At 33.1% G+C, this 15,956-nt stretch overlaps 2 protein-coding genes across 2 annotated transcripts; both read right to left on the bottom strand.

The window, feature by feature from the left end:
• Window positions 1-163: 163 nt before the first annotated feature.
• Window positions 164-5,496, bottom strand: LOC18035973 (small GTPase LIP1). The gene is made up of 7 exons (XM_006427920.2): window positions 4,827-5,496; window positions 3,375-3,466; window positions 3,142-3,283; window positions 2,032-2,336; window positions 948-1,001; window positions 700-827; window positions 164-576 (listed from the first exon to the last, which is right to left on the bottom strand). Exons 1-7 carry the CDS (start codon window positions 4,915-4,917, stop codon window positions 387-389), a joined length of 1,002 nt encoding a protein of 333 aa, XP_006427983.1. The 5' UTR covers window positions 4,918-5,496; the 3' UTR covers window positions 164-386.
• A 2,871-nt stretch (window positions 5,497-8,367) lies between these two features.
• LOC18037074 (probable WRKY transcription factor 50) lies at window positions 8,368-12,571 on the bottom strand. Its single transcript, XM_006427916.2, has 3 exons — window positions 12,336-12,571; window positions 12,063-12,209; window positions 8,368-8,677 (listed from the first exon to the last, which is right to left on the bottom strand). Exons 1-3 carry the CDS (start codon window positions 12,569-12,571, stop codon window positions 8,452-8,454), a joined length of 609 nt encoding a protein of 202 aa, XP_006427979.2. The 3' UTR covers window positions 8,368-8,451.
• Between the last annotated feature and the right edge of the window lie 3,385 nt (window positions 12,572-15,956).

Raw genomic sequence — 15,956 nt, 5'->3', positions numbered from 1 at the left:
CTGCCTTTAAATTTTAAAGATCTAACAGATTATTCTGCTCCAATAAAATCATCCATTAATAAATGAGGCCCAAAATACAAAAAAAAATCCCCCCGCTGCTCCTAGGAACAAAACACAAAATGCTCTGTAAATGAATACATTATACATCTTTTTTCACTAAGCATTAAAAAACAGAAGAGAGCTCCATTAAAAACAATTAACTGTATTTCAGGTTGGCAATTGATCATTATACATTGTGATGATAGCCTGTGGATATGTCAAAGAATTGATGGACCAGTTTTTACAAACAAAACAAGGAAAGGTAAACAAAAAATCATATGGCAAAATATATGTTTGTCCTGGCAAGGCGGAGTCTTTGTGGCAACAGATGTGAGAGGCACAAACAACTAGACGTTTATATCCGTACGCTTTGATCTAGCAGAACTGCTAATTTCCTGAGAGCCAGTTAGGGAAAATCTCGGGAGGTTATAATTTTCTTGAACTGAAACTGGCTGCTGAGGATAAAGGGTAGGAGGTGGAGTTAGATTGCGCTGTGCTGGTAGAGGAGGGAGCATGTTGTACGGATCGCTGCTATAACTGCATTACAACAAAAATTAGCACCCATGTTTTTGGAAATGTAAAGCTAATAATACATGAATGATCCCAAACAATTGAAAGATTTGCGAGAAAAATAGAGAATAGTTCTTCACATGGGCATACCCTGAACTGTAGAACTTATCATCATCGCTTGAATTCTCATCTAATCGTTGGATGGGTTTATGTGTAGGAGAAATAGACCATGGATTTGGTGCAGGCATCTCGTCTGAAAAATATCTTCTCCGGATCAACTGAAAGAAGACAGGTTATCTCAGAAGGGCAACACAAAGCAAACCCACATAAACAAGAAGCAAAGCTGCGAAAGGACAATTATACAGATATATAAAAATGGAAAGGGCAATAATACAGACCATGCGAAAAAATTTCATCACAGCTTCCTTGTCATATCTTGCTTCTTTGGCAGCCTGTACATGTGCAATGATTAAAGCATTACATAGATTTGACTCTGATATAGAAACACCAAAACTCAGTTGATTCAGAACAAATTGACAGATTGGAAGATTATCCACTCAAGTACTATACCAGATAATATTGACCACTGACTTTTCTGTCCTAAATATCTAATCAGCTAAAGAATGCAGATGAAGTTTTGAAAGGCTGGCAATGCCCCTGGAAAGACTCTATCCTGTTTTAACCAAAGTACAAAGCACAACTGACTCATCTAAGATTCTATTACTAAAGATCCAACCTAATCATGAATGTGGACTGAAAAAGTTTAGTTTTCTTGCTGTCACATCTTGCACTATATAAATTCCCATAATTCCTTGCATGTGGATTACATTCTTTGCTGTACAAGAAGAAATATTCCACACATCAAATGAACACACTAATAAGAGGTCTGCCAGGCATCAAAGCATTGAACATAAAAATAATGGAAAGAAATTAGTTTCCCATTTAACCAAGAGAAAAGAAATAATTTCTGCAGAAGTTCTACCCAACTGCAACTCCAATGGGCTTGATTAGCGTTTCCCTGTCTTTGATTTTATTGAAAAGGTAAAGTAACAAATAAGCGTACACAACTAAAAATTAAGGACAAGACACAAGAGCAAGAATATTTTGAGCAATCAATGACAACTAGGTACTGCATTGTTAATATTTTGCAAAGCAACCAAGAACAAAAAGTACTAACAGAACATGGACCCAAAAGTGCAATCAATGTACTTCAATAATATATTGCCCACTAAAATCACACAACTGCCCTTACTTTCAAACACGCATGTAAAATAACAGATAGTATATATTATTCAGACGCGACAACTGAATAATTATGAATAATTTCAATTACCATCAAGGTTATGATGCACCAACTAAATTTCTATCATGTATCTAAGCATCCTTATAAACTTCCTTATTAACTTCTGCAATGGCAATAAAATTGCTAACAAATTTTAAAAAAAAATCTCACAGTTAACATCTAAGTAAGCGAATGCCTACCGCAATAAGACCTCCACCCCCGGGAAAACTCTCAGTCAGTGGAAGTTCCTCACTAGATGGAAGCAAACCCTGCTTCTCAACCCACTGACGTGCTGCGTCAACAAGATTGCCACTGCTTCCTCTTGTACCCTCTTTTGCAGCAACATCAGCTTTGTTACCAATAACAACATAAGGCACAGGAAGGCCACCAGGACCCCCAGAAGCAAGAGGCGCCGAAAATGTTCCACTTGTAGCAATCTCAACTGCCCACTTCTGCAAGCTAGTTTTTGTCCTTCTCTGCGACAGATCATGAACAAAAATAACACCTGTAAACAAGTTTCATGTCAGAAATGTCAGTAATCATCAACGGCACAGCATGCAACATGAACAAAAACTTTGATTGTTAGAATAGGAAAATGTTTTCATATGGACAAGATGGTATGCCATTTAATTTCACCGAACAAAAAGATGTTTTAGACGTTAGCCAACCAGCTTCCTGGAAAATAATATTTTCAAATTGCCATAGTGTGGCACCATATTTCAACAGGGTAAAAAATTTAATCAGGCTCCAAAGAAGCAAGAGTTTTCCATAGTTTCTCTTAACTGGTGCAACTAAAGCACAAAAAATAGATTCTGCGAATAGACAAGCAACACAAACCAATTGAAGGCTGATCACAACTGCATATTTATATAATTATTCCTTCCTATTCATGTCAACGCATCAGGATAGTCAACAGGATTATTCGCAACTGACATTACCATAATTCTCAAAACATAGAAGTCCAGAATTTTAGCAGAATTGGACAAGCAACCATTTTTTTTTTTCATCTTGTCTTACTGAATAAAAGAGGGATAAGAGGTGGCCTCTGCCACCCCTCACCTTGTAACCCAAGCAATAGATGACCCTTTTTAGCTAATCCAACACAAATTGGAGTTTCCACCATCAAAAACCAACCACCAAAGCCAATACTCTTACAAGCACAGGAGGTTTTGGGTATTTAATTTAAATATGGTTAGGTAGACCAGTTATAGATTTGTAAATCCTTTTCTTTTTCAGACTTTGAGCCTTCTCTATTCATAGAAATTGACATACAGTTAGTTATCAAGAAAATAGAAAGATCATAAACTCACCATTGATTTGAGAATACAAAATAGACCTACAATCTTTGTATCTCTCATGTCCTGATATATCCCAAAGTTCAACAAAGAAATCTCTCTCAGAATCCCCCTTGATGCTATTCGAGGAGCTACCAGAACTTCCATAAGTAATGTGCTGGATAATAACAGCAATAAGCAATTGGTGAAAATATGAACTCCAGCAGCAATTCTGAGTCTAATCAACAGAAGGGAAGGTCAAGCCTTACCTTCACACCAACTGTACATCCAATTGTTTGGGAAGGGCGAGAAAAGGAAGAACCTTTGACAATCAGATTAACAAGAGAACTTTTCCCCACACCTATCAAAATGATAAAATTTGAAAGTGAAAGTCTAACACATATAATGAAGTTAAGAGAGATAATGAAATTGATAATGTGGGAAAGGCCGCCACAATTTTGAGTGCTAAGCAAATCATGAAAGCAAATCTGTAGAATTACTCCATGCTTCCACTTCTTAGTGCCACTAAAGCATGCACAGAGAGGTTAAGTTTAGAATCCCAGTGATTCCATGCACAGACATGTTAAGTTTAAAATAACTTAGGATCAAAATTAATTATGACTATGTTGGAAATGATGTCCCTCTTTTAAGTAAATAAAAAAAGGGGACATGTAGAGAGCAGCCAATGTGCATACATAACCTACACATCCTAAGGATAACAGCTTTCTGATTGCTCCAGCTTTTAGCACTGTTTTTTACTGACACATTTTAATAGTAAAACAAAACATGTCGAATAACAAAACAAATCAAATTATATCATGGAATAACTGTACCACGATGAGTGGATCAGATTGAATAAATATAAAAGTTTATAAACTTCTGGATCAGTACAACCAAGTGTCCTACAATCAATGTTAGTAGTCCATTAAGGCTGTGAAGGGATTCGCTTTACGTTCATGTACTAATAATAATGAGGCATTACAAAGCAAGAAAGGGATACCTCAAGTGTGTACTGCCATTAATCTCTCAGCTAAAACACAAATGTTAATCCTAACTTTCATCATGAATCCAAACATCAAACCCGGAAAAGGAATGAACTACAAGCGTTTTACAAGTTCATCTGTCATGGAATGTGGCGTAAACAAATCTTAGAATGGCAAAGAACCAACTTATCTTCCTAGCTGGCATCAAATCCAACCTTTTCAGTTTCCCGTCACACAAATGACATATAACAAGTCCTCAATCATCTGTGTTCTAACAGGCAAAGAGCCAACTTATCCTCCTAGCTGGTATCAAATCCAAACTTTTCAGATTCTTGTCACACAAATGACATATAACAAGTCCTCAATCATCTGTGCTCTAACAGTTTGACCAAACCAAAACCTTCACAGTCTTTTCGATCACTAATGCAAAAAGGTCGGACTGCTGACCAATCCAACTCCACAAAATTAATACTCTCAGTCACTAAATTATTCAAATCTTAAGTTCTTATATCCTAATAAATCTCCCAAATTAAAAGCACATGCTTCAACAGTCTACTAGACTCGCACTTCTGCTTCTTCTAATTCGATCAATCCGAATAAGCAACAACTAAACTTATTCAATACCAAGATCAAGTTTACTTCAAGCTCATATGATTTCGAGCATAAATTAATTTTTCGCAAACACATATCAATAAACTACTCAGATTTAAACAATAAACAAATAGACAATATATATACCTGAGTCTCCAACAACAAGAACTCGAACTTGCCCAGTAGGTGGGCCGCCATTAAGCTCTTTGTTCTCCCTCTCACGTTCCTTCCAAAACATATTTTCACTTTTAATCAAAATCACCCCCAAAACAAACCGAAATCAAACACCATAAAACTACACACTTCTTTGCAATCAGGTCCCATCAAATAAACTACTCAAATTCAATCCACGACTACAATTTCTCCAAATGGGTTCCATATCACAAGCAATTCAAGCCAGGATCTAAGCTCAAACACAAAACCTCAACGGCGAACATTTCTCGACGGAATCGAAACAATTCAAGACAATGCTTAATACCCAGTTCGTCAAATTCGCTGGTTCACGGATCTAACAAACAAATCCCGATAAAATCCCTATCGGGGTGTCTTCAAAATCGCATAAACAGGAAGTGAGTATCTGTTAAAACTCGCTATAGAGTTGAGTATTGAGAGAACAAGATCATGAACTGAACTTTTCAATTTGAAAACTAAATTTTTAATTTACATATTTTGCCAAAAGAGTAAAATATTATTTGTGATTGATTTGAGTGAGGTGCCGATGAGGATTTGTGAAGAAGAAGAAACGTCGAATCTGCAAGAGGAAGGTGGCTTTCACGCGCCAAAAAGCTCGTGTTAAGTTTTTCTTTTTTGATTCTTTTCTGCTACTTTGTTGGAGACCTGCTTACATTTCGCCGTGGGTTTACCCTTAAGTATGGATTGGGTGTACTTAGGAGTTAGGGGAGCATAATGACATATTGGGCCACAGGACCCTGCCCAATAAGAATTTAAGCAATGAGAAAGCCTCTCTACAACCCCTCAAAATTCCTCATAAAATCCCTTTTTTATTGGAATTACCAAAAAAATTTCATTTTTATTTTTTTAGAATAAAAATTTAATTAAACACCTAAATCAAAATAATTTTTTATACTCACTGCATTTTTATAATTTATATTTATATTTTAAATTTTAAATGAAAATTATTTTTTTAAAGAAAATTATAAGAATTTTGAGTTATGAAGATATAAAAAATATAATAAGAAAAAAAATTAAAGATTTTGGGATTTTTATTTATATTATAATAAAAATTTAAAAGAGATAATGTTTTGTATTTTTATGGGATTTTTTTTATAAATTAAAATCGGGGTGTTTCAAGAAATAAAATTGAAGATTTTAATGAGGTGTTAAAAAATCTACTCTTAAACAAAACCAAATATTTTTTGGGTGTTAAGATATTTTCAAATGACAGTAAAGAAGTGACTCATTGTATATAATTGAGTAACAATTTCTAATCACGCAACATGAGATTCTAACATCTATCATCCTTGAGTGTTATGATTTACGCACCAAAGCTCACACTACCAAATTGCAATTGTCTTTGGCTCTCATAATTGTGTGAACTCGTTGGCCTACATCGTAAGGTAGGTTTGATTCTCATACTTTTTTAAGAGACTCACTTCCACACAATAGACAATATAATATTTTACACTTTGAGTCCAAGTTTACATGGTTTTGTATTGAATTCACCCAAAACCAAAACGCCTCGTACTTTTTGAGAAGGGACTTGTACATAACTTAGTAACTATTTCTAAGCAACTAATGTGGGATTCTGACACCCCTCATCTTTAGGTCCTGGTTCTTCCATTTAAAACCCATTCCTATACAATATAATATGCTTCACTTTGGGTCTAAGCTTGTATGATCTTGCTTTTGAATCCACCCAAAACTAAGAGGCCTAATCATACATGAGTGTTGCTACATGGCTAGAAGAATGAGAGAAAACTGAGAGAAATAACAAAACAACTGTTGTTTTGCTTCTTCTCTCTCTTCTCTTAGCTTTTTTTTTTTCTCTCTCTCTCTCTTCTCTCAACTTTTTTCTCTCTCTCTCTTCTGTCATCACATGCTTTCTTCTCTCACCTTTCTCTCATTCTTCTTGACATTTAACATTTTTTATCATACATAGCTCAGTAACCAGTTCTAACCAACAATGCGAGATTTTGGCACCCCTCACCTTCAAGAGTTACCATCTATGGAAACGCAGGAGATAGTTAGAAATGGGGTCATACGGCTCAACAACTTAACTTGACTCTATGGGAGGCTCGCTCCTTGCTTCTTTAATCCCTACAGGAGACCCCTTTAATTTCACATGACAGTACCATTATGCCATCTCTTATGACCCCACCATAATCCGAATTCTTAGAGTAGCCCTCCCTACTCATTTAACAAGTTAGCAAGTAAACTAATTGTACGATGAATTCTTATGTGGTCCAATATATCACAAGATATTAAATTGGACATCTCTTCCCTCACCTTATACTCTCTCGAATTCTTCCGGCGAGGCCTTTTTTTGGCTTAATTAATCTCCTCATCAGCTTCTCCTCTTGCTCTTCTACGATAGGCAGCACTAACCAGAACTCCAGATGCTGGATCCGATCGAGAGGGGGCAACTAGAAGAAGACTCACTTCTCCCCAGCGGCTACTCTTTCTTTTCTCTTTCACTCCTTCAAGGCCTCCTTCAAATGAGTGAAGTGTTCGGACGGACCGTCACGGTAATTGCCCCCGCCAGTACCGGAAGTGATTATAAAAGTGCGAATGCGCTGTCACTAGAACGGACCACACAAATAGGGGTGATCTATGCATAGTCGTTCCAGGTCCACGCATGTTAGAGATTATTGTTACAAAATTGATAGAAGCTGAAATGGATGAAACACCAGAGGGCCGCTGAAAAGAAAAGCTTGTCGAGTAGTGATGAAAGCTGCTTATAAAAATAGTGATTATGGGATTTTTGGCCTGTATAGCCACGACCAAATGATAAAGTTATAAACAAAGGAATGCATTATCCAATACATATTTTACAAAGGCTTATAGTTAGTAAGACAGGTGTCAGCATCCATATGGTGCATTACGGGGCTGGGGGAACTGGTAAAAGAAATCGCTAAGACTGTCTGAGCAAGCAGTTTCCAGTTCACCCCCCCGACTGACGGCCTTTACGCTACTACTACTGTGATGTGAGCAGTTTAAATTGGTTTAATCTTTCCCAATTATCCCGACCGGAACATGTTTGCAGCACTTATGCGGAGGTGCATGCATAAAGGTTTTGAACTCTTTTCTTTATCTGAAACAGCACCTAACCTTTGGGCATATCAAAACAAGAAAAGGCGCTACCTGCGGAAGAGAAAGGGGGAGAATAATGAACCTGTGGTGTCATCCAGTACCTATTCCCCTTCGATAAGTTGGTCTAGTACCTGTTGAAGAGTTCGGTCCTGTTCTCTTTGAGGACCACGACTTCTTGTGCTCTACTCCCTTAGGTTACACTGCTGGCCTATGTGTGCTAGGTCCCAACGGCCAAGGAATTCATTTTTTTACAAAAATAGTACAAAAGCATTATGCTTCACAAAAACTCATTGTTCCTGCAATAGGAAATATCAATATTTACCATGCATATATACAAGCTAGCTGGCTGGCTCGTTTCGTCATTTTGTAGTTTCATATCTAGTCTCAAACGTGAAATATAGAAATTAGTTACACATAAAGCACCATAATTATAGTAATATTTTTCATCAGCTTAGTTAAGCTTGAGAAGTTTCTTATTACTTAGTTAAGCTAGAGAAGTTTCTTAGGAAGAAGATGAAGATGGAGGAGAAGAAGAAGAATTAGGCTGCAAGGTCCAGCCATTTTGGGGCATTTGTTGTTGATGATGATTGTAATAGTCATAAACCACACAAGGGCTCTCGTGATTGTGAGTTCCTTCATATGTTGTAATCACATAGCTTGAATCCTCTCTGTCTCTTTCCACTCTCTTCTTCACTTGGCATCCTCCAGTTGAACATTTATAATAATTCCTGCTTCCACATTATAATATAAGTACTAAAAGTTGCCAATTGGGATGCAATAATTAATTAATTTGCATGCGTTGAGTTTAATAAAACAAGGAACCGAAAAACTTTATATGACAGTTTTGTTACAGATGAAAAATTAAAATGCATCCACTTGCAAATATTTTAATATCCTAATTGATTTATGAAAAATTTTAATTTGAAAGCTTTATTTTGCTGGGGCAGTCAATTATGTGTGACTTGAAAGCATCCCTTTCGCAGCCCCATCGTCACTAAGAAGTAGACCCCCAATATTTTATTAGCAACAAATAATCTACTTTAAGCAAACAGGAAATAACAGTAATAATTAGCCAACCTCATTAGCGTAAACAAATTCTCTCTCTCAGAATCTATATAACGATTTATCTCTTTCACAGAAGAATATAGGTTTTAATTTTTTGGCACCGTATCCCAAATTTTGAAATCTTGTCTACATCTTTGTTACGTTTGACTAGTCCAATGATATATATTGAGCATATTAATTACTTCCTTAGGAATACTCTTTATATATATATGTGTGTGTGTAATCCAATCCTCTTTATCCATATGAGCGGGTTCGAATCTTAGACTTCTTATTTTTAAGATAAAAGATTTTATCATTTCAATTAGATAGCACCAGTTAAGAATATAATAGTAATTCAATCTGATTTTTAGCTCTTCAAAAATATATATTGATTAGTTTAATAGTAATCAAATCCTCTCTACCCATATGAGCGGGGTTTGAATCTTAGACTTCTTGTTCTTAAGATAAAAGATTTTATCATTTCAATTAGATAGCACCAGTTAAGAATATAATATTGTTTAAAAAAGCTAAATTAATAAATTAAGATTACATATTTTTAGCTAATAATAAGCATTTTGTTTTAACTTTAAATTTCAAAGCTAACACATATTTTTGAAGAGTTAAAAACCAGGCCAGTAATTTGTAACTTAAGTGGTAGTCAATTTCTTAAATCCCATTTGCTATTATTTAGCTTTCACAAACAGCCCCTAGCTAGTTTTGAGCACATCACTGTCATCTTAGAGGATAAGCCTAAAGAATGAACAAGATGCATTCGTACATGTATCTTTCAAAACATTATACATAGTATTATGACAAGGAATATATAACCGAATTATTCATCTCGAGGTATCAAATATTAAAATTTTAATTTATCTGTAAATTGGATTACATCATGAGAGTTTTAACATCATCTTAAGAAATTAATCAATTGAAATTAACTAATAACTAGTACTCAAAAGGGATTCCACTTATTATTTACTTCTCTAATTAATGTATTATATGTAAATTCTGAAAAGTAAATTATACTATAAAGCAAGTGCTAAGTTATATGTATTGTAACTTACACCACTCACATGAACAGTGAATGAGCTCCACACCCCCCACTGTTTATGTGAATGGATGTAAGTTACATGTAGGGGCTCCCTGTATTATAATTCACAGAGTGAAATATAGAAATCACATGAAGATCATTTTCAATCAAGATTAATTTGACATGCATATATGATAGGAATCAAACTATTACGTGATGCAGCAAGACCATATTGTAATGCAAGTAAGGTGAATATCGAGATAATTATGTGATGCAAAAATGACAAGAATCGAGATCATTATATATTGATGCCAAACATTGCATGAATCAAGACTACTATAGCATGCAAATAATATAGCAACAACCAAGACCAATATCTTGTACGTATATGGCAATCGTGATCATTATGTGCATGTAAATACGGAAAATAAATCCTAAACTATAGTATTCAGTTATTTACCTTTCTTATATTTTACTCCCTCTATAGACAGTCCTTAGGCTCACATTAAATAAGTAAAAGATTACTTTCTCCTATTTTACGTTTCTCATCAGCAAAATGAGAAGCCTAAGCATGTGTTAAGAATACACATATACACCAATCTAAAAGAAGATTTAATTCGTATAAATAATATGGAAACATCTTACAGCGCTACTTCTGATATACTGTATTTGTTCTATCTCGTTCTCATATTGCGTCACAGAATGACCATTTGGCTTACTTATGTATATATATATAGATGAGTATCGACCGTTTTATCTTGTTGCTTTGTTTGTGCTTTCTGTGGGTAGTGATGCTTCTTCCGTCTCCTTCAGATAATGAATGCCAATGTCTGCTAATTGCTATATGATGAATTGATAGGTCATATGGCTATATGCTTGCCCTCTTTTTGTGCAAATAATGATGTGAGATATTAACTTGTCTTCTTCCTCTAGTGCAAGAGCATGCATGGAGACGCCAATAGAGGCTTACACAAGATTATTTGTCTCTAAGATAAGATAATTCTCAAACTATTTCGTAATAACTCAGAGTTGAATTGGAGAGATTAATGTTTTTATTTTTTTTTTAAATTAGCATGCATATCTATAAAATTAATCTTTAATCATATGTTTACTTATGTGAGTATAGTTCAAATCCTAGACTTCTAGTACCACCTAAGTTGACCACTTGAATTAATCGACACCCAAAACTATTAATTAGTTAGACATACACATATAGTTTTGTTTAATACCTATACATAAAGGCTCATATACTGTATATACATTCTCTTCAATCTCCATCCAAAAAATAAGTCTTATTCTCACTTCTGCAACTATCTACTTTAGCTTAATTAATATGGTGGTAACGGAAATTCTTCAGAGTTCCTTTTAGAAATTAATCAGTCCATTGCAAATCTTGGAGAGGAGAAGGAGAGGAATAAAGAAGTAGCCAGCTTGTGAACAAAATGCTGTCTTTTGAATAACAAGATAATAATTATTATTAACAATAATCTAATCTAGAATCTAGATCAGTGTATTAGGGAGGAGGAAAAAAAAAGAAATCCATAAGCATTCCTTCATCATGTAGAAGCTCAATAATAAATTATAATGGTCATTAAGTTTCTGTAAATTAAAGTTGACCAGCAGCCAAGTTAATATTCACTCCAACAAAGTTGATCATAAATCAAATATATAATGTCACTGTTGTGATAATGCAATGAATGTATAATCGCTCTATAAAAAATGGCTATAAGCAGCCAAATCACATCATCATATTTGAAGCTGATGATCATGGGGTCCATTAAACCATAAGATCTACTTTATCTCACACACATGCAAGTGGTGTGTGTATACACACACACACACACACACACAATATCAACAAAGTTTCAGTCACCCATAGCAGCAGAAATAATTCATAGAATCATCAATCCGTGAACAAACATTCTTTTCACTATTTTTTAAGCAATTAAGCTAATCTAAAAGACTAAACTACATAAATTCAAAATAAACTACTCATTGTAACTAATTAATTAAACTACTTGCTTAAAGTAATAAATTACCTGGGATTTGGGCTGTTCTTGACTGACTTCTTCCCATACTTCCTCCATTTGAAGCCATCATCCATAACTTCCAGCTCCGATTTTGTTCGAAATGCAAATCTTTGCCCCACTTCCATCTTCATTTTCTTTATCCCATTTTTACTTTTTCTAAAAATTTTAATATCAACACGAGATCAAGAATTAATACTCTACGCTATCATTAAAATAAATAAATAAAAATAAATTAAATAAGAAAATGGGTATGTGTGTCAAATATAAATATATGTCACTTGCATGTTATTTTTTTCTGATGTTGCACCACTTGATGAACCGCCCATGATGATCTTATCTGATGATGCCTTGCTTTGGGATGAATAGGCATCTTCATCAAATCCATGATGATGATCATCAAATAAGAGGTAGTCTGATAGCTCAAATTCTGATGATTGATGTTGATGATGATCAATGTTATGATCAGGAAAGTAACTGAAATTATTAAAGTTAGGGTTAGGGCTTCCAAGGTTGTTCATTTTGCTGCAAAGCGAAAGAGTGGAGAAAATGGCAGCAAAAAGACTCTGACAGAAGAGATAGGCTATGCTTCTTAGACAACGTTTCTTTATATACATAGAAAAAATAACCAAAATATTATAAAATAATAATTATAAATATATATATATTTTCCTTTTAGCCGTTGCTTCATGGGCACTTTCCTGGAGGTATACAATGAAGGTGCTTCACTTTGCCACATTTCAAATTCTGATAGGGCACGATGATCTCATCAGGCTGACGTCTCAGTGATTTAGTACATGTAATTGGGACCCTCGCGCAATAATACTTTGTTTTTGAGAGGCTATCGATATCTTTGGTGGGATAAATTAAATACCATGTAGAGCAATTCAGATCACAAATTTTGGTCCACAGAACAGCAACTTTACACGTGGCACTTGATTATGATATTTGATTATTTGGTAGTACATGCAAACCATTGTAATGTGTTTGCGAAATTTTTATTACAAAGTTTTTTTTTTTTTAAATTCAATTGATTTAGTTTTTGGGTCCAACGTTAGTGATATGACTTGACCGGCTAGAATGTGAACTAGACTATTTTTTATAAGTAAAAGTTCATTCAATCTCTATATTTTGAGAATAATACGTATTTAATTTTTGTGTTAATAAAAATATTTTAAAATATTTTTGGCGCTAAATTATTAACATCTTTGTCATTATTTTTTATTTCTTTTATCTGACTTTTAAAATATTATTTTCTTACAATCATTTTTTACATTAATAAAAAAATTAAATTATTAATTTAATTTTAAAATAATAAATTTATTTTTTTATTAATGTCCAAAAAAATTAGTAATTTAATTTTTTACAATATTATTATTATTTTTCGACATACGTGAACTTCCACAAAAATTAATATATATTATTTTTGTTTTTAGTATATTTTTAGGATTAAATTGGTAATTTAATTTTTTAATTAATGTAAAAAAAATTATTGTAAGAGGGTAATATAAAAGCTACCAAAAAAAAAAAAAGTAACGGTAAGGGTGTCAATAATTTAACGGTAAAAATGTTTTGAGGTATTTTTAAAAATATAAGAACTAAACAGATATTAACTTCAAAATATTGGAATTATATCAGCTTTTACCCTTCTTATATTTTAATGATTAATTTTTTAAAGATAGAGAAGCTGGTGAAATTTAAATCAACTTTTTAACTTTCTTTCTTTCTTTTTTTTTCTCCAGAATTCGATCCTAGATGGATGGCTAGCTAAATAAAGATTCCGTCAAACACTTAGAAGTGACAAAACCATTCTTTGATTAAAGATCAATAATCACTAGTTGTAAAATCACAAAGCATTGTAATTATATAAGTGTAGGCGATGAAGCCAAATTATTACACTTTGTACGTAGTCTTGGTTTATTTATTGTAATTACAAGGAAACAAATGGTTACAAAGCAAACTGAAAAAAAAAAAAAAGGATTCCTACAATGATGTTTTACAACAAATCAGTCAATTATGTTTTATCATATATTTAGTAATAATTGACTTTTAATATATGTTCGTAAATTGATGAAAAGATAAGTTATGATTAATGATATATACTTATAAATTTGAGATATGTATCCTAAATGACATGGTACAAAAAAATATTTTTTTAACATGTGTTTATTAATAGTTGAGTTTTTATATCATTATTAGCTATATAATAATTGCATGATTTGAAAAGATTAAATGTAATTAGACATGCTCGTAGCATCTTATTTTTATATTAATTAAAACTTTATCTTTGGGATCAAATCCATTAACTAACTCATCATATTATCAGAATTATGTTCTGTATAGATTAATATGAGTAGGAACAAAACTTTTATATTGGATATCTCTTAAACACTACAAGTCTAAGGGAAAAAAAATAATAAAAAGACAGCAATATTCTTAATTTAGGAATCTTGTGACACGCCATTGGCTTTGAATTTCGAAGATTTGTCCACAAGGAAATAACACACTTTATCTCTAACAAAAATGATGAGTGTTTCTCTTTTACTTGGATATTTATCCGCAAGGAAATAACTTTTTGTACTGACGTACACTTTCGGTAAAATTATTTATTCCCTTCATTAATTAATGTACTTTGGAAAAGTGGTTTTAAATAAAGTAAGCTCATTCCAGCCAAGTTATAAAATTATACAAAATTAAACAAAATAGTAATAAACTCAAAAAAGAAGTTGATGATTAAACCACTTTGGCACAGAGATACTATTACTCGGTCACTAGTACGTACTTGAGTATCTATATTTTGTTTGAAAATGACTTGAAGCAATATCCAAAAAAGAAAAAGCATTACTCGTGAGTCGTGACTTTGGCGAAGACACACTATCATTTGGTAGTTTCTTTGCTTCTTCTTCTTCTTCTTTTATGTTACTTTCTCTTTCGACAATAATTATATATTTGTTTCTTTTTCCATGTTCTTAGTGTTCTTATTGCATGCGCATAGGTATTGGACTTCACCGTCTCTCTTTTATGTTACTATTTCTATTTCTATGACATATTGGGATAGGTTGTAAGTTTTGATATTCACTTAACTAAATACACGGATTTTGAGTGAAAGATGCTTTAGCTAATTCTCTTAAAAAATCAATGGGTCTTTTGTCCAATGGGAGAAGTCTTTCACTTATAATGGTAAGTGTAAGGGTTCGAACCTCCATAAGAGTTTTATAGAGATTAGTTTCAATACTTCCTAAATTATCAACTAATTGAGTGGAGACAATATATCCCTTATAAAATGTAAATAGAGTAGGCATCCTCTTAAATATTAGAGAGGGTTTAAAGTATATGAACAAGTACTTCAGTGTGTCAATGTATGAAGGTGGTCCTAATTGTATAGTTTGATTGTAAATATTAATTGTAATGTCTGACGTAATATCAGTAACAATATGTGTATAACATAATTAAAAAAAAAACTCTCTTAAAAACACCAGTCCAATGCCAACCAAGTTTAAGTTGTAGCTTTAAATTAGAACTCTCATAAATATGGGTAGAGTAAATATATTTTTTGAATATTAATAGAATAGAACTATTATAAATGTTTTGTATATGATCCGAGATTCGAGTTGTGTCACATAAAATTAATTTACATTACTCCCACCCATAAATGTACATAGGTGTCAAATTGTAATATCAATATTAAAATTTAAAAAAAAAATCTCTTAAAAAAGAGTAATGTTGAAATATGTGTTCGAAAAACTAAAAAGTAAAGTTGAATTGTATATTTGAATCTAACAATAAGTAATGGCCTGTTTGGGATTATTTTTTAGGAGGTACCAAAGTAATTTTAAAAAGTTAAAAGTTGATTTTGGTGTTTGGTGAACTTTTTTAGGAATCACTTTTGACCAAATCACTGTATCC

The sequence above is a fragment of the Citrus clementina genome, unplaced genomic scaffold (assembly GCF_000493195.1).
Source record: "Citrus clementina cultivar Clemenules unplaced genomic scaffold, Citrus_clementina_v1.0 scaffold_7, whole genome shotgun sequence".
NCBI classification, from domain to species: Eukaryota; Viridiplantae; Streptophyta; class Magnoliopsida; order Sapindales; family Rutaceae; genus Citrus; species Citrus x clementina.
Note: the sequence above shows the minus strand (reverse complement) of the source record. Positions and strands in the feature narration are given on the sequence as shown.